The sequence below is a fragment of the Branchiostoma lanceolatum genome, chromosome 5, assembly GCF_035083965.1.
Source record: "Branchiostoma lanceolatum isolate klBraLanc5 chromosome 5, klBraLanc5.hap2, whole genome shotgun sequence".
Taxonomy (NCBI): domain Eukaryota; kingdom Metazoa; phylum Chordata; class Leptocardii; order Amphioxiformes; family Branchiostomatidae; genus Branchiostoma; species Branchiostoma lanceolatum.
In genome coordinates this window covers 1,169,131-1,191,865 of record NC_089726.1, presented here as the reverse complement: position 1 = coordinate 1,191,865, position 22,735 = coordinate 1,169,131, and the positions used below count along the sequence as shown (strand labels likewise).

Genomic DNA, 22,735 nt, shown 5'->3' with positions numbered 1-22,735 from the left:
GAACGAAAAATATCATGTAAAAGAAAACGAAAGACAAAAAACGTTAAATAAATTATTCCTATTCCTAACATTTAATATATTGTGTATTTTCTTGTTACGCATTTTTTTCTTTTCGTTTTCGGATATGTGACCGAAGTATAACCCAGTGTTAAAGCTTTTACAGAAAAAAATCACACGCAAAATTATGGTGACTAAACTGATAACACCAAAAATGACCCATGATTCTAGCAGAAGGAATGTGAGTATGACTTATGACGTATTAAATAAAAACGTGCAAAGAACACCACTAAAGTTCCACGTGAACTTGACAGTTGGAATAAGGTGGGAGGGGGGCGAAGCCCACGTCAGTTGTATCGTCTTTTTTCAACCCTTCTAAAACAACTTACGGCATTTTACTGTAACAAATATCCCATTCAAGAAAACTAACCCTAAACACTTAACGTCAGAGAAAGAATCCACAATTGTGGATATAATGAGCTCTAACAGCTCCAAAATTATACTTACAAACAGCAGGACTGGCAAACGTGCTTAGGAAAGGTTTGGGTAACCTTTGACCGGTCATTTTAGGTCGTACCACTGTGTTTGGGTCAATGTTTCAGCGATGTGCTACAAACCTGAGTTTATGTAAACAATTAGCATCAAAAACTAATCGTAGGAGTTCTATTAAACTATAATTGTAAGTAGCATTATGTTCAATATTGCCTATTTTTTTGTTCTGAATTGTCTGTTCGTTACGCCCCCATGTAAAATCCGTGGTATCGTCCAAATCCAACATGGACGGCGTTCCCTCCTCAGAAAAAAGCGGCCAGAACTGACGGACGATTTCTGCGTTTTCCCGCGCTCTGGCGGCAGACAGGAGCCCCAGCCATGGCGGACCCGTTCACCCGGCGGCTGCTGCGCGTGTGTGTGGCGCAGATCTGTCAGACGTTAGGCTGGCATGCCGTGCAGACCACGCCGTGCGAGGTGCTCACGGACATACTGCACAGGTACACTACAACAAGCAGATGGATTTCTGTTAGAAAATATAGATAATATAGTGTTTCACAATCTATCTAAACTCATAAGTATGATATTCCAGAAACCCTTGTGTTGTGTTTATCCTGTATTAGTTAATGAGTAACAAATTGACCTGCTTGCCATTTGCAATCACAATCAATTACAATCGATTACTGTGATATGAAAATAATAATCTTGTGAAGAGCTGGCTTTACTATTTTGTGTTTGCTGTGAAGAAGAGTGTTATAATCAAACATTTGAAATTAGTTGACACTCTAGATATCATAGCTCTCTTGTAAGTTGTATCGTCAACAAGTGATAGATTAGACATTATGTTTAGACAGTACTCTGAATGGATGACTGTCAAAATTAAGTTTGACCTATAAATCAAGTACGTAAAACAATGACTTTCATGCATACTAGTGTGTGCTGTTTCATCAACATCTCCATCTATACAGTACTAAGCAACGACCCTCGCGGGGGACAACTTAGTGAGTGTTTTGCTGTGATCTATTTTCTCTACAGATATCTGGAGCAGGTATCCAGAACGGCCCACAGATATTCCGAACAGTGTAAGTATATGGTAAATACTACATAAGTATAATCTATGAAGATTTCTTAAGTAAAACTTTGGCTGCAGTTTTATACAGGTGCAGATAGATAAAGTCTAACTTACTGTTTTCTGTAGTTGGACTAATACTGAAGGAGCCTTTAAAGCACCAAATATTTGAGTAGTCAAAGCAAAACCTCCTTGGTCAAAGGTAATGAAAGAATACAAACAAACAAACATACAAGAGACATTTGAAAGTTTGTTGGGACCAAAGTTTTAACCCAAATTCAGGTGTCACTGATTCTTCCTAACTTTTTTTACCTTTCAACCTGTTGGTGACCTTTCTCCCTCGTCTGACCTTTCACCTCCTGCTGACCTTTCACCCTCCTGTTTTTAGTTGGTCGGACGGAGCCAAACCTGGATGACCTTGGGCTGGCCTTCGGTGACCTCAGCATGAACCTGCAGGAGATGGAACACTACATCGCTAACGTGGAGCCGGTCCCGTTCGCACACAACCTGCCCAGCTTCCCCCTCCCCAAGAACAACGCTCTCAATATCCCCGAGCCCGGAAGCAAACAGGCACGGGAGAGGCGGGGGTACATCCCTGAACACCTGCCGCCTTTACCTGCAGATATGGATGGTAAGGAGTCTTGAGAAAGGGAGGATCTTAAAAGAAAAGACAGAGGTTGAGTGCATTCTTACTAATCTTAGAATACAGCAGGAAGAAGAACTTTATTGCATGACTATTGTAGCAGGTACAAAGTATGGCAACAACAGTAAACATAGAATAACATGCACCTGCTGCCTTCACCTCACCTTAAAAGATTCTTGTTGGGTCTTTGTTTCAATTATGTGCTTTTGAATAACATAAAACTAGATTTCTTCTTTGCAAGTGTTTGTGTTTTCTCATTATGAGAATCTGGACAGCCCCATTGGAGCCTGAAATTGATCAACAAAGAACTAGCGATTGATAGATATATTCCCTCATTTTTAACTGTCGTCACACAGATCCAGAGGAGGAGCTGCCACAGTCTCCCGTTGCCATGGATACCAATGAACCTCTGACCTCTTCAGAACCAGACCTACATCTTGGCACCCCATCTGTTACCATGGAAACTGACAGCCTGTCTCCACATCCGGATCAGAGAGGCTTGAAGCGCCCCCCGACGGGGTACGAGGGAACTCCGCCCAAGAAGCGTCCGTACATCGCCCCCGAGGAGGCGCTGTCCACGCCCCCAGCCATCAGCCGCAGCGGCTTCACCCTGAAGGGGGAGGGGGTTCTCCCTGAGGCCAGGACCCCCCCTCAGCCCAAGCCCGCCCCCCCAGAGCATCCCAAGACCGTGCCTGTGCTGAAGATAGCCCCTGTCCCCCCTCCAGTCAGCAGTGGTTCGGCCTCGCCAGCGGCTGTGTCCCTCTCCGCATCTGGAGGACTGTCAGTAACCCAGTCTCCGGTCAAGAAGCCCAAGAAGAAACCGTCCAGCGCTGGAGATAAGGAGAAGGGCTTCAAGATCAAGTCTAAGTCTCTCAAAGGAGACATCTTAAAGTCTCCAGCTATTAAGGCATCCCTGTTGACCCCCAAGTCGCCTAAGTCCCCTTTAAGGAAGAAGTCTCCTGGCAAGTCGCCAAAGAGATCGAAATCCCCCGGCTCTGCAAAGTCACCAGGAAGAGCCAAGTCACCTGCGGTGTTCCAACCACCAGAGATCAAAATTCCCCCTGAAGAGCCTCCGCCCAAAAGTCCAGAGTTCCCGTCTCCCCCTCCACGCCCTCCCAAGTCTCAGCTGGAGGCGCTGCTTGTGAAGCGACCCGAGGTGCCAAAACCCGATCCCCTCCCCGCCAAGCCTGAAACCCCAGCACGCTCCCAGCTGGCCAGCCTGCTGACCAGGGACAGCCCGGCGCCCCAGGCGCCTCAGGCTCCACCAGCTAGCCTGGAGGAACCCACAGACAGGGAGGAGGATGAGGACGAGGACGACCTTGTCATCGACCTTGAGGCCAACCCACGGAAGAAATCCCAGGTGAACATGGGGCACACGACAGTGGATGATGTCATCGATTCCGTCATCTTTCGGGCAGCGAAACCGAAACAGCAGTCCGTGTACGATTTCGACGAGGAGGACAACGAATTTGAACCTCCTCCCAAGCAGCTTGTCCCGCCGCTGTTGCTAACAGTTCCCAAACAGGAACAGAAGGTTCGTTCATTTTGTTTACTGTAATTTATTCTTGATTTGTTAACTGTAACTTAATTTTAGCTAATTTAACGGTCACTGGTCAACCGCTAAAATTTCGTTATCACTAATATTTGAGACAGTAATGTTTGTTCCTACTGTTGAAATTGAAAGTGCCGTGACCTACTCCATTTTCCCCCAACCGCTATATTTTCCTGCCGCTATATTAAAGTGATTGAAAGATCTTCATTAGCAACAGTACATGATGCACACTTCACTAATCTTCCTGGAGTCGTAAATTATAACAAACACATTACATTACAAGCGCAATACGTTTTATCACGCTAGTTATTATGTTCTGTTATGATATAGTTTTAAACGTTCAAGAGTTACTGTATTTGATGTTGTAAGTGTTTTTGGGGTGAGAGCCGGAAAAAATGATACCTGTTCTCTCACCCCATCCACATGTGAGTGGTGAATTTTAATAAACAAATACATTTACTAACCCTATTAACACACATATACACACTTTAGGTCGTGGATCCTAAAGAGCAGGCCGCCATGGATGACTCCATCGATGCCGTGATCGGCCGCCACGCCAAGGAACCCCCCGCCCCAGAACCCAAGACGGTAGAGCCGCCTCCTATGGAGCCGCTCAAATTAATCGAGAAGGACAAGAAGAAGATGAAGAAGGAGAAACTGAGGGCGAAGTTGAAGGAGAAGGAGAGGTTGAAGACCAGGGAGGAGACGGAGAAACCCAAGGAGTTTACGGAGAAACTGAAGATAACGACGAACGCAGAGACAGGATTGTCGTTGGTGGCACGGATGGAACCCACACCGCCGTTACCGGTCAAGTCGGCGTTACCGTCGGCAACCGAGGAGAGGGACGACAAGGATAGAGAGAAGAGGAGGAAAGACAAGAAGAAGAAAAAGAAGCGAGAGAAGGAGAAACACAGGGAGAGAGAGAGGGAAAGAGAAGAAAAACATAGAAAGGAAAAGGTTGGTTATGTTGCTTTTTTTCATTCACTTTGGATGTTTTTAATACTTGAATTTCAGTAATGTATGCCTCAATATTTGTAATCTCTTATAAAGACTATGTTCTAAAAGTGACCCAAAGTAACTCAGAAACTATACTGTTTGAATTGGAGTGATACTGGCTACTTTTAACAGCAGTTCAGAGCAACACACTCATGACCAGGGAGAGAGTAGCTTCCTGTAGTGTTCTTCACTCTACATATATGATAGACTACATGTCCATCTCTTGTTAATTATTGTGTTACATCATTCTGCTGTCTTGTCCCCCCCCCCCCCCAGGCCCGGAGTCAGTCCCCACCCCGGACGCCCCCACCCCCTCCAGCCATCCCCAAACTCACCCTGAAGATGGGAGGAGACTCGGGCGGCACTAAGATGTGAGTACAGCGTTTGTGTTTTGTGTTACAAGTGTTGTAAAGTCTCTTACAAGTTACAACTCCAGCTTTGCAGGAATGTGGTCATCGCTTACATGACATGTATGTTTCTACAGTCTGAGTCAGCAAGCTTTGATTTGTCCAAATTCAAGCTTTGCTTTAATTTATTGAAGAGGCCCTCAATGCTGATTTGATAGGACTGAAGCTCTACTTTGAAATCAAATATACATTTACTGAGACTTGGCTGGTATGTTCTGTAGAACTAGAAGTGTTTAACTTAAGAGACTTAAAACTAGGAAGCTAAGTAATGTTGTAAGGTGTTGCTATACATTGCACTAAGATGAAGACAGGTCTCTGTACTGGAGTCTTTTGTAAAAACTGTGTCTTTCTTCTCTTGTTCCAGAGTGATAAAGACGCCCCTCCCCCCACCGCCTCCTGAGAGGAAGGAGAAGCCACCGAAGCCAGAGAAGACTCCAAAGGCTGACAAACCCCCCAAGTCTGAGAAGACTTCTAAACCTGAGAAGCCCCCCAAGCCGGACAAGCCCCCTAAACTTGAGAAAACCCCAAAGACAGAGAAACCTCCTAAGACAGACAAGCCCTTGAAGACGGAAAGACGGAAGGAGCCCACATCTCCGCCAAGACCCCCTCGCCAGGCTACCCCCCCTCCACTGACCCCCTCACCCCCTCCACCACCTCAGAGAGCACCATCCCCCCCATGGCAGCCCCCCTCTCCCCCAAGAAACCCCCCAATCCCCCCTCAGCAACCCATGAGCCCTGGGCCCTTCCAACCCCCTCCCCCTCCATACCCTGACCCCTACTTCTACGCCATGCAGGCTGCCATGGGTTTCCAGCAGATGCCCCCAGAACCCTTGTTCCAACCCCCCTCCTCCCAGTTCCAACCCCCCTCCACCCAGTTCCCCCCTCCCCCTCCTTACCAGCTCCCACCCCCTCCATACCACCCCCCTCCACCGCAGCCCTACCCCCCTGTCGCACAGGCCTTCCCCCCTGCACAGCAAGTCCAGCCATACCAGGAACCCCCTCCCATGCCTGTCTTCCCACCCGCTCCGCCTGCCCCCCCTGTAGCTCCACCCCCACAGCAGCAGCCCACCCCCCCTCGGAAGCCCCCTGCAGCGGCAGCAGCAGCAGCCACGCCCACCTCGGCGACCCCCCCAACGGCAAAGCAAGTGCAGAGAACGGTCATCGCAGAAACTATTGGCACTATTGTGGTGAGTTCCTACCATATGTACCCGTATACCGTATATGTTTAAATAGCCAGTCTTTTGTCCCTGTAGCTATAGGCTGTAGCTCGGTAGCAGCCTCATGGTTCCAATCAGTTAGTAACCAGGAAAACCTGGTTCAAATCCTGGGTCAGAACATCTCGTTTAGGCTGCATCCGTCTTTTGGAAGGGGGTCCCATGTGCAAGTTCGAGGAGCTGCCTTGAGCAGGTTAAAGGGAAAGGGCTAGCAACCCCTCCCTGTGGAAAATACATCCTGCTACTGAAACAACAAGGAAACTTGCTGCCCATGTGCCACTTACACTAGTAACAGTAACTTACACTAAATCTGACCCTTATACCTCTTCCCCCATGACCTCAATGAAAAGCGGCCTGCGTGCTGATTTGAGCTTATCATGAATAAACAAAGGTTCAAACAAACAGGCACTATAACCTTGAATCTTGAACAAGGACATCAGGCACTATAAGGTGAACAAGAACTGTCAACAACTGACTTCAGCAAAAGAAATAGAGAAAAGCAAGATTATCAAAAGTAAAAAGATGTTTTGTCCATGTGTACGATGTAGGGTCCTGAAGGAGAGACCATCTGGATCTGCCCTGCATGTTCGCGGCCTGACGACGGCAGCCCCATGGTCGGGTGTGACAACTGTGACGACTGGTACCACTGGTGAGTCGTGTTGTTTGTTTGTTTGCTTGTTTGTTTATTTGTTTGGGTTTGAGTGAGGTTGGGTAGGTGTTTTGTTGTAAAGTTGCATAAACCTTTCATCATCAGCAGCACCACCGGTACCTTTACAAGGTTTTAACTTGGACGCAAGAAGAATTCTTCCCCTTTAAGAAAAAGAGAGAGAGTCCCTTGATTAAAACAAGTCATTAGGACCTGACGTTAAGAGTCGTTCACTGTTCATTGTACTTTTTTTTCAATTTCCTTGGTACAGTGAACCTGAAAATACTGTACATATATAGCGTCTGTCATCTCTGTCCCGACCAGTGGAAGAATAGCTCTTCAGTGAGCTAAAGTAGATTGAGATCACTTTATTTTCCTTTCCTCACTGTCTGTCTTTTCTGTCACAACCAGTGGAAGATTAGCTCTTCTGTGAGCTAACATGGATCAAGATCACTTTCCTTTCCTCAGTGTCTGTCTTTTCTGTCACAACAAGTTGAAGATTAGTTCTTCTGTGAGCTAAACTGGTTAAAGATCCATGTTACTTTCTAACCTTGGTTGTGGTTTTCCATATCATCTGTCTTCTCTGTCACGACCAGTGGAAGAATAGCTCTTCTGTGAGCTAAACTGGTTAAAGATCCATGTTACTTTCTAACCTTGGTTGTTTCCCCCAGGCCGTGCGTGGGGATCACTGAGGAGCCCACAGAAGACAAGTGGTTCTGTCCCCGCTGCTCCGTTCAGCCCAAAGCTCAGGCCAAGAAAAAAACCAAGAGGAAAAAGCACAAACCTTAGCATCCACAACTGTGGGATGTCTGAAAGTAGAAATAGCAGACCTAAAACATTTTGTACAGTTTACATGATACAAGAGAAAAATCAAAATATTGCCCAGTACAGCCCAAAATGTAGGCTAAAAAAAGTGAATAAATAGTAAGATTGTTAAAAGTATTTTGTACAGTTGTATCCTAAGGAAATACACAATGTTGTTGGGGGTGGATGAGAGAACAGAAATAGCTATAGATGTTTACAACTAAGGCCACACCAATTTGATTTATTGCTTAACGGAATTTTACAAAAAATGCTAGATTGGAAAATCAACATGAACAGAATCTCAGAGGAAAGTTTGTACTTTGGTGCACACAGTTTCAGGGAGTGAACAGGGTCAGATGCAAGTTTTCACCCCAGCCTTCTGTTTTGATGATGTTCTCGCGCTGAAATTAATTAAGAAATCTGTTGACCAAGAAATTAGATTTGTGTGGCCTAATGCTATATTGAAAATCTGGCAACCTTGAAATAGTTCATGGTTAACAGCACTACCTGAAATGTATGCAGCATGGAGTAAATGATTAACTTTTTTTTTACAAACTGGAGGCCAAAAGAAATTAACATGAAACAAGGAAAAAGCACTGGACACTGGAGTAGTGTAGAATTTTCTCAGCACAACTTTTATTATTTGACATTCAGTATACATGTACTCAGGAACAGGTTAGTTACATCAAGGATTATACAGTTTGGATGTATTACAATGATGATGTTCGTCCATCGTTGTTGATGTATTACAATGAACAAACATGAAATAAACAAGTACATTGTATTCACAGTAAGAAAAATGTATGATAGAGAATTGTTATTTTAATTGCAGTAACTTTATTTCTGGAAAATGTGCAAAAGTATATTTGGCAACATTGTTAAGTGACTGTGTCATGTCATTTATAGATACAGCCTCCTCCACATACTTCTAGGAGTGCAGGTTATGTTTTGGGGAGCGCTGATTCGCAGTTTTCAACATGAGCCAGGTTTTCTAATGCCAGGAGAGATTGTGTTCGCATGCCTAAACAATCTCCCCCAGCAAAGAGAACTTGGCGCGTGTTGAAAATCGTGAATCAGCACTCTGCCCAAAAGAAACGCCGGCGCCCCTAGAAGTCTGCGAAGGAGGCTATGTAGACATGTCTCTGGGAGGGATTGCTGGATATCGCTTCATGTGTTTTACCAGTCTTTGTTCAAGCAGAGCACGCAGATTATACTGGTAATTAGAAATGTTCTTTTGCAATGCTGGTGGTCATCATGTAGTTTTGCCTTTTTTGCAGCTTGCAATCAATCAGTGCTGAATGTCTTCTCATCAAACCTTGTTGAAGTATTACATGATAGTGTTAGTTAATACAGTAGAATCCGCTTAACTGCACCACCCATTTGTCATGTTTGTTAGCATTTTTGGTGCAAACCATAACTGTTATGCCATACATGTGTATATGTTACATATCATTTCATACCATATTCTATACTGGAGATTATGGTAAATGTCAGGCAGCACTTGTAAATGAAGCTGAGCTTGAAACCCTGAGGCAGCTCAAGACAGATGAGTACAGTTTTGAAAAGATAACAAGAGGTGGTACTGGGGTAATATTTACTTCAGGGGAATGAGTTTGTTATCGTGTACATACAGTAATTGGGTGTGAAAAAAAAATATGAGAATAATTAATTTACACAGGAAAATGAGGAATAACATTAAGAACGTTATTTGGAGATTTTTTTCTTGAAATACTTTTGTTATCACAGATTTGTTATTCAAGTAGCATCAGTGTGATTTGAAAGAGCATTCTTCCTTGTATGTGTACACGTATTTGTACCTACATTGGTCATTTCTTTTAGAGATATTTGGTGTAAACGTTTATCAGAGTTTATAATTGATCATTTCCACATCAAAGTAATCATACTGTAAACAGGGAAAGTGTTTGACTTAATAAAAGCCATAACACTGGTCACTTCAATTTTGTCTGGTCCCTTTTGTTTGCAATGCATTGCATGCCTGGTAAACCGCCTAATGGCATAACACAGGAGAAGAGTACAAGCTGCATATCCAGATTCATTCGATCCACTCACACCGGGATAAACCCCTACTATTTTTTTATTATTGTGGTGGGTTCTTTTACGTGTTCGAGGTAACAGGAACTCCATTTATCGTCCTATTTGAGGGACCTAACCGAAGCTAGGTACTCATTTTTACCTGAGTGGAGTGAGGAAATTCGTGTTAAGTACATTTCCCAATGGCACAACCGCAACGGTACAAGCCAGGGGACACCAGATTCGAACCCGGAACCTCTGGGTTCTGGGCCAAACACCCTGCCACTACGCCACCGCGACGCCACTAAATTTCGGAAATATGGCATTGTATTGCCCCCCCCCCCTTCCTTCCCTGTTCGTTTATCATAAATAGTTAATGAAAGTTCTCATCTTATAGGGAGACAAGGATGAAACCTTGTTAGAAACCTTCCGAAGAATCTTGTCAGCAATAAGACTATTAATAAGATAAGAATGACTCCGATGTGCCAAGCTACTCTTTATTCATATGCGTCCCAAATCTTCACATCTTTCCACTAGCTTCACAGTGTGCATGGAGAAAAAAAGATGTTTTCTCTAGAAAGACCCCTAATAGTCACAATGGAAACATTATTTATGCTGAAAACTATTCAGCAGAGGTGTCGTTGTTGTCAAAGAGACTTTCTGTACTGAAAGTGTATACACACCTCAAACAGAGGAAAAGTCAGTTTGTAGGAAGGTCCCACACTATTTTATAACTGAAAAGCAACACTGCTTTGCCTTTAACTTTACAATTGCTACATCTAGTTTACAACCCCACCCTCAACAGCAAAGGGGGTCTACGCGTCGAGCTTTCAGGCACTTGGGTTAATGCACCCCCCTCTCCCGACGAACATTATTAGGTCCTGTACTAAAACAACAGGAACTAGTTGACTTATTTCCATACAACCTTGTCTTGACTTAGTCTTCTATTGAACCGTCCTAAATTGTAGTCAGTTCATTAACATTTCAATTCAGAGTTTTGGTATAAACCTGGCTCTCCAGTTCTTTCCATTAGACACTGACGAAAAATAGCGGATGGTGTCTGAAACATCAGACTACATTTTTTCATATTTCAAAATTATATCCAGTTGCTTGAGTCACTAATTTTTTTGTGTGTATAAGAACATATATTTGTCAGCACAAACATACAGAAAGACACATGGTCTAAATGTCAGGTAGATTGTCTAAATGTCAGGTAGATTAACACCTAAAGTAAAGTCTATCATTGAACATCATTACTACGCATCAACCGATGGTCTGAACTTACTACATAAAGCACATCTACGTTACATGTGTCTTGGTCAAGAACTCGCAGGTTTAGTGAAGTCGACTGTTTCAGCCTTGATCATGTTGGAGTTTTACAAATCATTTCACGACTCTACATTGTAGACTTTCTACGCCACGTTGGGAACACAATGTAACTTTTCACTTGTCGATGTTAAGGCAAAATAACTCTACCGTTCCTCAGTAACTTGAACTGTACGGGATTAAAGTAGAAAAACTTCACCAGAACTATATGACAGGTGTTTGAGTCCACATGAGGTCACCAGGCAACTAGACCTTCTTGATAAAGACAATCAAGTTTTTGACACCCGAAATAAGACAACAATAGTTCCGATCTACAGTATTTACTACAAGTTCTATAAAAAAAATCGTTTAAGATGGTAACACGTCATTTTTGCCACCCAAAATAAGACAATAGTTCCAATCTACATTACTTACTACAAGTTCCGTGTGGTGAAAAATCCTTCTACGAGATTACTAAGTGTAGTAAGTAGAATGGCATACTCCTACTCTTCCTTAATGAACTTGCTACAAAAAGGCCGCATAATGCAGCTCTTTGATTAATGTTCTGTGGTAGATTCTCTCCCCGTAAACTGCCTACTGGCGCCCGCTGACGGAACTGCAGGTGCCCAGTTGTAGCTGTGAGTTGTTTTACAGCGGAAGGCAGAGAACAGGTGAACAGTGGTGGCGGGAATCCGGCCTGCCGCTTATCCTCGTGCTGAAACGATGAACAATACTTCTATCAGTAAGATTCGAAAGATGTGTCTTTGCGAGTTTCACAGCACAGCTGCGATGGTGATATTATGTAATACTCAGAAGAGGATTGAGTGAGCGAATGACTGACTGAAAGAGACCTTACCTGAATGAGAGATGGAGAGTGAGTTAGAGAGTGAGTGGGTGGGTTAGAAAGTGAGTGAGTGATGAGTGAGTGAGTGAGTGAGTGAGTGAGTGGGTGATGAGTGAGTGAGTGATGAGTGAGTGAGTGAGTGATGAGTGAGTGAGTGATGAGTGAGTGAGTGAGTGAGAGTGATGAGTGAGTGAGTGAGTGAGAGTGATGAGTGAGTGAGTGAGTGATGAGTGAGCTTACCTGAATGAGACATGGTGAGTGAGTGACTTAAAGAGTGAGTGAGTGAATGAGGGAGTGAGTGAGTGATTGGGTCAAATAAGGACTAAAGCTGTTCCATGTCATTTGGAGTCATTTCCAAAAAAGACAGGTTCACATCACGTACCTGGTGCGACTTGGCAGATGAAGTAGATCTTGTTGTTACACTCCGCGCTGTACCACTCAAAAGGGGAGGGTACAGCGCAATCATCATGATACGGTTGTCCCGGAGCCCATGAGTTGTAGTCACCAAGTGCAGAACCGTCCACCCACTCAAAGCTCCCGTCTCTCGTCCACTCATCTCCGCCCTGACGACGCAGGCCGATCCAGAACAGCGAATCATTGTCGCCCACGGAATTGTACAAGGAGACCAGGAAGGCGTTGGTCTCAGCGTCTCGGGGCATGGCGGGGGTGCCGCCGTCTTCACCACAGGTCGCGGCCGCATGGCTGAAGGACTTCTTTATGGTGAAGACCTTGTAGCAGATTCCACGCCACATGGTGTAACCACCGGGACAAGATGCTGGAAGAAACATTTGTAGTGACAGTAGTGATATTGGATATTGCTATAACTGTCTTTCATGGCAATAAATACTTTCGCTTTCTGTGCTGAGGGCCTGGTAGCGGATTCCGCGGCACCTGAAGAAAATATGTTATCAGAACGCTATCCATTACACATACACATTTTTAATCAGTGCGTCACCTGCAGGTTCAGTGGGTCCCATCAGTCCTCGGGGGCCAACTGGTCCAGGAGGTCTCTCCTTTCCCACAGGGCCAGCTGCCCCCATGGCTCCCTTTCCTCCCGGAGGTCCAGATGGCCCGGCAGACACAGGCCCAACTGGCCCCGTGCACATAGCTCCCTTTTCTCCTGGAGGTCCAACAGGACCCATTGGTCCCTCCTCTCCTGGTGGTCCGGGGGGCCCAGGAAGCCCGAAAGCCCGAGGCTCTCCTGCCTTGTGCCCTGAAAAGACAGAATCAACCCTCCCTGAAGGCTTTGAAGTACATGTGGGGTTTGGACCCTTGTGGTACCCATGGTCCCTTCTGCACCAAGAAAGGCCATGGGGCGTGAAAAAAACACATTTGTAGATTTGGTGTTTGTAGTTTTCGTCATGATCATTTTTTCTAGTTAGCAAATGGAATACCATGCTTTTGCACAAGTTCCCAGACTACAAAGCAGATCTAGACCTTCTGGTATAAGGTAAGATTTTGTGAACGGTGAGGACAAAATACTTACGTTCCAGCTCCTGTACTCGCGCCTGCAGCTTTCCCAGCTCTTTAGTGAATATGACTGTATCGACAAAACAGAAAATCAAACACAAAATAAGCTCTTCATTGTGGTGTTATTTTGACGATATGATTCAAGCATACAAGCCATATTCAATAAATAAAAATTGCCGCAATAATCAACATCCTATCATTTACCACTAAGAAAGTATAGCACTTTTCATCAATAATGCAAATTAGGTCTTCATTTTACATGTAGAATTGATGCTTCCATTAAGAACTCGAACGACGGACAGACAAAAAAAGTGAATATCGTACACGTCACCATTGGAAGCTAAGTGACGTGCGTCGCCTGGCTAAAGAAAAATTGACCTGCAAAATAGGACGATAGAATAGCGATGACCACGACAAGCAAAGGGCTCGAGATTTTCCACAGCTTCCTGCATCCGCTGATGCATTTAGCCTTCCTTTGGGGGGCTGCTTCTGGACACGAGACATGAAAATCTTTTTTTAAATCACAAAATCATTCAGATACCTAAATGACTTGTGCATTCTTAAACAGGTGTATAGGAACAACAGTCGCCGTGAAACAAAACAAAAGCCAAAAAAAGCAAAACAAAGGTTTACTTTAGACCAAAGCTAGAACCACAACAAGACATTACGCTGTAAGCGGTCTTGAAAACTTTTCACCTGCTCCGGAGGCGTACATAGGGTTGGGGGACCGTTTACGCGGAGCGGCGTCGGCACGTGCCTGCCAATCAGTCTGAGGCTCCTGCATGGGTGTGGTGCCTGGGGAAGAATCACAGCATTTCATACAATAAGTTATTTGCGGAAAGGCTAGCTGGGGTGGTTGAGCATAATATAAATTAATGAAACATGTTTACCAATGCCATACCCGATTACTAGAATAAATCACAAGGCAATTCAGGAACGGGACCCAGGACAGAAAATGGATACCTGCGCTAGAGTCGTCCGCAGGGCTGGGCATACTCGCAGCGGTGTCCTCATAACAGTTGGAATAAATGTGATCCCCCTGCATGGGTGCGGTCTTAGGCTCTTGCCTTGCTGTGGCACCTAGGAAAATCAGAAACTTATTTTTCTGCAAACCAACGTTTTGTAGAATAAAGAAAGAGACCGTTTGAAAAAAAGGATACACAGCTTGGGATAACATTGCCTTCGAATAAAATGAGCAGATCAAATCCCAGTGTCTTTCAACATTTTCAGAGACCAGTTTAAATACATTAAACCGGGTTTGAAAGTACAACATTCAACTTTAAACCAAAGCGAGAGCCTCAAAGCAAGACAAGGCGCCATAAGCGGACTTGAAACGTTTTACCTGCTCCGGAGGCGTACATAGGGTTCGGAAAACAATCCGTCTGTGGCTCCTGCATGGGTGTGGTGTCTGGAGGAAAATTACAATCTGTAGAAATGCCATGAACAATCGTCACGTCGTATCTGACTACATTTTGCAAATTGTCGTTGCATGAAGGATTTTGACAAAAAGCTGTATAAAGTTGTCCGGGAGCATTTGAAGTAGAATTATCAGCGGTTGTAGTAGACTAGTTTGGGTTTTCTTCAATAGATTGGTGAAGCCTGTTTGCAACGATCGGGCAGATCTGTATCAACAAGATAACGAAAGGAAAACAATATATCAGAACATACCAGCACCTAAGCCACCAGTCTGGGACTGCTGCTGTCCTGCCGACATGATGCCACTTGTAAGGTTTCTGCACAGCAAAAACACGTCCTGCTCCTGGCAAGTCGCTCGTTGACTCCAGGGTAGCCCCAGACTCAAAGGAATATGAAGCCTTACATCACAACATCAGAAACCAAAGATGGAAGCAATTCATGATGTACCCTGGGTAACAAACACCGCCCACATCGAAAAAAAATGTTTATGAACATGTCATCGGTTTGGTCAATGCATATTGAAAAGAAGATAAGAAAACAGCCTACAACGGCATCTACTGTTAGTCTGGACATGTTAGAAACACTATCAGTGATTTGCAACCATCAGAAAACACTCATGTCGGCATTTTTTCTCCAACATGTTTGAACTCCAACCCGGCATCTCTGTCATCAGGTAGTGCCTCTGTGTTGCAGTTCAAACATGTGCCTGTAGATGGCGCGCTCAAACAGGGGACGGGACGACGTTCTTGGACTTCGTGTTCAATTTTGGAGTTGTCAGAATAAAGGTATGCTAGTAAAGATACGAAAGAAATTTGCTGTTTTTTAGAACAAGTTGGTAACTTTGCATTAGTATCTAATTAGTGTTGATAATGCAGACATTGTCTAACATAAGTGGACCAGCTGTAGCTGGTAGCGGCTGGCGACAGAACCCGGCAATAGTACGGCCAGTATCATTCAGACGAAAAAATCACCAAGAACATTAATACTAATACTAATAGAAATAGTTAAGGCGCAACAAATTTTCATCAAAACACACATTTATTATCCTCTAAGTCGTGTGCACAGACATGTCATTAACCTGTAATGATAGTTTGTATCTTTATTCTGCTTTCGCGTATTAGTTACATGCTTCTTACCAGACGATTTTTTCTACATACATTTTGTATGATAACAAAATCCATCCAGCTTTGGATACATTTTAACCTTCTCCCTGCTGCTTAACGTGGTAACCAATAGAAAATGGGGTGACAAATGGCTGCTTCAGTGTTTTCAGCCCATTCCTAAGAATTGCTTAGCACTCATAAAAGTATTGCGTGTTATGATAATAGATAAAACACTTAGATGAGACTCTTTCAATAAGTTTCAATTTTGCATGACTTTTGATACAGATAAACAAATGTTCTGTAGATTCAAAACTGAATCAAATTTTATCATTCAAGCTCAAATCTACGAATCACACAATCATATGACCTTATTGCATGCATGTATGTATGTATAGATTGGATTGGATTATTAAATCTAAAACTTAAAAAAAGAGAAATGATAAAAATAATCATACGCCACATGTTTCTTAGTCAATATTGGGCAAGAACGTGGCCATCCCGAATCCCGGGTATCGGCTCCAAAACTTGTCACTTGTCGATGGCAAAATAGCTCTATCATTCCGCAATAACTTTAACAGTACGGGATTAATGTTGAAAACTTAACCAGATATATGTCAGGTGTTTGAGTTGACCTGAGGTCACCAGGCAACGAGACCTTTTTGATGATAGATAAAACATTTTTCGTCACCCAAAAGAATACAATAGTTTCGATCTACAGCGCTTACTACAAGTTCCTTGTGGTGAAAAATCCATCTACGCGATTACTATGTGTTTAGTAAGATGTCATACTCCTACTCTCTGTTGATAAAATTGCCCCAAAAAGGCCGCATAATGCAGCCGGGTGATTAATGTTGTTCTGTGGTAGCTTCTCTCCCCGTAAACTGCCTACTGGCGCCCGCTGGCGGAACTGCAGCTCCCAGGTGTGGCTGTGAGTTGTTTTACTGTTTTACAGTGGAGAACCAATGAACAGTGGTGGCGGGAATCCGGCCTGCCGATCATCCTCGGGCTGAAAAGATAAACGAAACGTCTATCAGTAAGATTCGAATGATGTGTCTTTGCGAGTTTCACAGCAAAACAGCTATGGGGATGTAATACTCAGAAGAGGATTGAGTGAGTGAATGAGTGAGTGAGTAAATGAGTGAGTTAGTGAAAGAGTGAGAGAGTGACTAATTGACTGAAAGAGAGTGTACCTGAATGAGAGACGGTGATTGAGTGAGTAGGTGAGTGAGTGAGTGAGTGAGTGAGTGAGTGAGCGAGTAAGTCAAATTAGATAGAACCAAAACTGTTCCATGTCATTTAGATTCAATTCCAACAAGAATTACAACATAAAATGACGTTGCCATGGCGACGGTGGTCTCTGTGTTTTTTTCTTTAGCACATAAGGACATCATTTGCATGAATTGTATCAGTTGATCACCTTCTCTACCAGCTAACACAAGTTGTTTAAAGTCTTATCTTAGCAAGAAAGGCAATTGTACCATTTCCTCATAACTTATGTAAATGAGGCCCACATATGCATGATTCATGTCTGATAATAGTCACATTTACTTAACTTCCAAATGCTGCAAGAATGAAATCCCATCATTACCACTATGGAATTATAGTATGTTGTCATTAGTAATGAGTCAGATTAGATATTCATTTGCATAATTGATATCTATCGATATTTATCTCTTTCTGACTTACATATGTCACATCGTCGAGAGTCCTATAATGGAATGCAGCTGATTTAAAACTTTGCTAATTCAGTATGCAAATTAGATGCTGATTAGCATAATTTCATTATGTTAGTCATCACTGATACTATCTATATACCAAAGATTACGATCCATCAACCCCTTCTTGAGTGACTCTCTTTCAAAGTTGAAAACAAAATCGGCTCCTGCAGTTCCAAAAAAAGGCTGCTGGGGGTCCCAGACCTACACGACATATTTTCCCTCCAAAGTGCTATCTGCCACTAGAAAATCATGACCTTGCCATGTTCAGAACACGAGATTTCAAAAGAGGAAGCTCCGCAGCAGTACTATGAAAAGCTGCTAGGGGGCCCAAAATGCATTTCATTTTGGGGTCTCACAAAGACCTACCCAGCTACCAAATATGAAGACAATTCGTCCAGGCATTCTTTAGTTATCTTCCTGGGACTGAAATTTCTGTGGACATATTCCTGTACAATTCCTAGAATTCTTGCAGACTGCGCACAATGATGTACCATTAGGTTCGCACCTGCGGCGTCGCCAAAAAATACGCGTCACGTACCCGGAGTGAGTTGGCAGATGAAGCAATACTCGAAGGGACAATCATCGCTGATCCAATTTTCGTGAAAATTTGAGTACAAAACGCAATTATCATCGGGGCCTTCCGGTGTGCCTCTGCGAGCCCACGGCTGGTAGTCACCAAGTGCAGAACCGTCCACCCACTCAAAGCTTCTTCCTTGGTGCTGACGGTGCAGCCCGATCCAGCAATGTGCTGAAGGTTTAGGCACATACAAGGAGGCCAGGAAGGCGTTGGTCTCAGCGTCCCGGGGCATGGCCAGGGTGCCGCGGCTTTCGCAACAGGTCGCAGCCGCATCGCTGTAGGTCTTCTCTGTATTGAAGAGCTTGTAGCAGATTCCGCGGAACATGGAGTAACCATCGGGGCACGAGGCTGTAAAAAAGATTGGCAGTGACACATTAATTTCCGCACCCACTATCTCTGGCTTTCTTACGTGAGAAACTATATCTCGCTTTCTGTGTTGGTCATTTCTTTTAGAAGACTCCACATCCGCATGGTATAATCTTCAGGACATGTTTCTGTAGGAAAAATATCCTTTGAAAAACACATTGGGAGGATCCCACTAACTACATGTCTTGCATTAGAAGTTATATGGATTTTTACGTGGTCTATGGTAGAATTGGAACATTTTGTGTCATCTGTATCCATTCCCCAAGTGTTTGCAGACCAACGGCCACACAATCAGAACATTTAAAAATGATAACTATGAGATATAGGATTAAAATAGGATTGGAAGGTGAAGAAAATTAGATGTATAAAGAAATACGAGCTTTCGGCACGTGCTGGAATGTTTGCCTCACCTGCATGTTCAGCCGGTCCGGTAGGTTTTGGACACTTGGACATCCCTGTTGGACCGGGCGGCCCGACGGGTCCCATCAGCCCTCGGGGCCCAACTGGACCGGGCGGCCCGACGGGTCCCAACAGCCCTCGGGGCCCGACTGGTCCGTCCTTTCCCACAGGGCCAGCTGGCCCCATGGCTCCATTTTCTCCCGGAGGTCCAGGAGGCCTGGCAGACACAGGACCAGCCGGCCCCATGGCTCCCTTCTCTCCCGGAGGTCCGACAGACACAGGGCCAGCTGGCCCCATGGCTCCCTTCTCTCCCGGAGGTCCAGGAGGCCCGGCACACACAGGACCAGCTGGCCCCATGGCTCCCTTTTCTCCCGGAGGCCCAGGTGGCCCGGGACGCTCGGAAAGTCCTGCCTTGTCTCCTGAAAAGACACATTCAGCCTCCTCATAGGGTCCCATTTCGGCCCTACATTTGTTTGTTGGTTGGTTGGTTGGTTGCTCCCATTACTTTTATCTAAGTCTAGTAAAGTCATTTTTTTATTCATCATACGTACGTTTGGTTAAGAAATTTGGTGAAGTTTGTCTTTGTCTTATCTTATTTAGCTTTTCTGTGGACCTGTAATGTAAGTTATTGTAGTTGAGTGCAGCACCACTATTTCCATGTCTTTGTGCATCGTGTTTTTAATGAATGAAAAACAATCGAAACATGCTGGTCAGGAATATTATTCCTCAAACTAGAAATGCATCATACATTTAAAGACGATCAGTCTACAGATTCCAACGTCCCCTAATACATAATGTGATATTATTGATATTCTGTGATATCAGAACTACTTACGTTCCAGCTCCTGTACGCGTGCTTGCAGCTTTTCAATCTCACTGGTGACAGAGAATCTTACTGCAGAAACAAATAGGAAAATCACGATGGCTAAACAATGCACAAAACAAGATTGGCAACATAAAAATATGTTGCCATGGCGACGGTGGTCTCTGTTAACGTTTTCGTTTTTAGCCCACATGCAAATAAGGACCTCGCATGATAAATCATATCAGTCGATCACCTTCTCTTCCAAAATAACACAAGTTGTGCAATGTATGAAAATCTTGTTTTCACAAAAAAGATATCGTACCATTTCCTCATAAATTATGTAAATGAGGCCCTCTATGCAAGATTTGTGTCTAATAATGGCCACATTTACTTAACTTCCAAATTGTGCAAAAATGAAATCCCCATCATTTACCACTATGGATTTATAGTATTTTGTCATTGATTATGCAAATTATGTATCAGTTTGCATAATTGATATCTATCGATATTTATCTCTTTCTCAGTTACATATGTCATGTGTTTGAGAGTCCTATAATAGAATGCAGCTGATTTATAAACTGACCTCATTAATTATGCAAATCAGATATTGATTTGCATAATTGGCATATCATTATGTAAATCATCCCTTAAGCTATCTACACACCAAAAATTATGATGATCTGTCATCCCTTTCTTGCGTTATTCTCTTTCAATGTTTGACTCAAAATCAGCTCCTGCAGTTCCAAAAGAAGCCGCTAGGGGGTCCAAATCTACAGGACATATTTTCTTAACAAAGAGCTATCCACCACTTAAAAACCATTACTATAGCATGTTCAGAAGACGAGATTTGAAAAGTGAAAGTTCCCCTGCAGTACCCTAGAAAGTCGCTAGGGGGCCCAAAATCCAATCTTTACAAGGTCTCCCACAGACCTACCAACCTACAGAATATGAAGACAATACATCCAGGCATTCTTGAGTTATCGTCCCATGGACTTTCACATTCCTGTACAATTCCTAGAATTCTTGCAATCTGCACACAATATAGTAAAAAATTGGCTCGCCCCTGAGGCGTCGCCAATAACAGGGACTTTCCAGTACTATCATATTGTCATATCATTTTGATAGAAAGAAAGCTGACCTGCAAAATATGAAAATAGCACAGCGATGGCCACGACGAACACAGCCGGGATCGAGATTCGCCACAGCTTCCTGCCTCCACCGACACATTCAGCCTTCTTATCGGTGGTCGCGTCACGGGCTGCTGTTTGAGAGAAAATATTTTTCTCAGTTTTCAACTCGTTCGATAATGATAAGTGGGCACAATCACGATCACAATGCGCCATGTACGTAGTAAAGGCCATCTTTACTCTAGCTCTAGCGTTCTCCAGCGCTCTATAAATGCTGAGGGTGTAAATAGTGCCATGGACTGCAGTAGAAAACAGATTGCCCAATGACAACGAGAAATCCGGAACCGTAAGATGCTTTACCTGCTCCGGACACACACACACACACACACACACACACACACACACACACACACACACACACACACACGAACTATACACAAACACACACACACATGCACTGCACACACAGACACACACGCACGCACACACATACACGCACACACACACACATTATACACACACAGAAACACACACATGTAAATTTCTCTCCCTCTCACACACACACACACACACACACAAAGTGGTGAATGAGGCACTCTACTGACTTAAAGGAGTCCTAAACTCCAGAGAGGGGAGTTATTTTCAAATAGATAATAATTTTAGGAAGTAAAAATGAATACTTATGACAATATAAGATAAGAGTAATGTACACACAAGTCCCGTGCGTATCCAAAAACATCCAGTACTTTACTAAATTCTCCAGGTGACCCTCAATTTTCTAATTAATTGAATTAAACAACCTCAGCCTATGGCTGAATACAATGTACCTGAGAAGGTCTGACAAAAGTTAGATTACAAAAAGAATTTCAGGGTTGATAAGAAAAACATGTCTTCTTATGTGTTCTTTTATATCTTATTAACAGGTGGCCATCTTATTGAGCTTATCACCCCTCATTTATGCCAAAAATATTCACGATGAAGGAAGTGTGTATACGCATAGGAAATATATGGGTAGGGTATGCAGGAGTTAAGTAGTATCAGGAGTATCATATTGTTTTATAAAACACACCTTATGTAATTCAACACAAGCAGAATTCTGTAATAAAAGACGTTTGATTATGTATTTATTGATACATAAGCTAGTGGAAAGTAACACCCCCTTCAGGAGTTAACTACTCCTTAAAACCAGGTTTATCTATTTTGTAATAATGACTATGTAGAAGAAATAAAGTTGGTAAAAATGTTGACAGAGTTGTATCGAGTGGACAATGACATAGTGATTATTATGTATTCTTAATGATTGTCGTCTCAATTTTGTGATTTTGCGGTAGGCACTTTTATTCAATTTTTCAGAAATTGTCAGAAGGTACTTTTATTCCGAGGGGTACTTCAGGAGTAGTACATGTCCATTGTACAATTGTGGTGTAACTGCTGCTACAGAAAAAAAGGCAAAACAAATCTATGAAAACTAACTGCAATTAAGACACAAAAAAACTTGCGGACTGAAAACTTTGTACCTGATACCGAGCCATACATAGGGTTGGGTATACGCGCAGCGGCGTCGGCACGTGCCTGCCAATCAGTCTGAGGCTGCTGCATGGGTGTGGCTCCTGGGGAAAATTACAGCATTTCATACAATCAGTCATTTGCGGAAAGGCTATCTTGGATCTGGGGTGGTTCAGCACATATATATATATATATATATATATGTATATGAAACATGCAATGAAACATGCATTCCAATGTCATACCCGATT

At 43.5% G+C, this 22,735-nt stretch overlaps 2 protein-coding genes across 2 annotated transcripts; one reads left to right on the top strand and one right to left on the bottom strand.

Moving 5' to 3' along the window:
* Positions 1-744: 744 nt before the first annotated feature.
* Positions 745-9,775, top strand: LOC136434562 (transcription initiation factor TFIID subunit 3-like). The gene is made up of 9 exons (XM_066427432.1): positions 745-986; positions 1,522-1,568; positions 1,944-2,186; positions 2,555-3,732; positions 4,243-4,707; positions 5,023-5,117; positions 5,518-6,340; positions 6,916-7,016; positions 7,685-9,775. The coding sequence occupies exons 1-9, from the start codon at positions 868-870 to the stop codon at positions 7,800-7,802; spliced, it is 3,189 nt and encodes a 1,062-aa protein (XP_066283529.1). The 5' UTR covers positions 745-867; the 3' UTR covers positions 7,803-9,775.
* Positions 9,776-10,331: 556 nt separating this feature from the next.
* LOC136435997 (collectin-10-like) lies at positions 10,332-12,769 on the bottom strand. The gene is made up of 2 exons (XM_066429709.1): positions 12,380-12,769; positions 10,332-11,868 (listed from the first exon to the last, which is right to left on the bottom strand). Exons 1-2 carry the CDS (start codon positions 12,747-12,749, stop codon positions 11,858-11,860), a joined length of 381 nt encoding a protein of 126 aa, XP_066285806.1. The 5' UTR covers positions 12,750-12,769; the 3' UTR covers positions 10,332-11,857.
* Between the last annotated feature and the right edge of the window lie 9,966 nt (positions 12,770-22,735).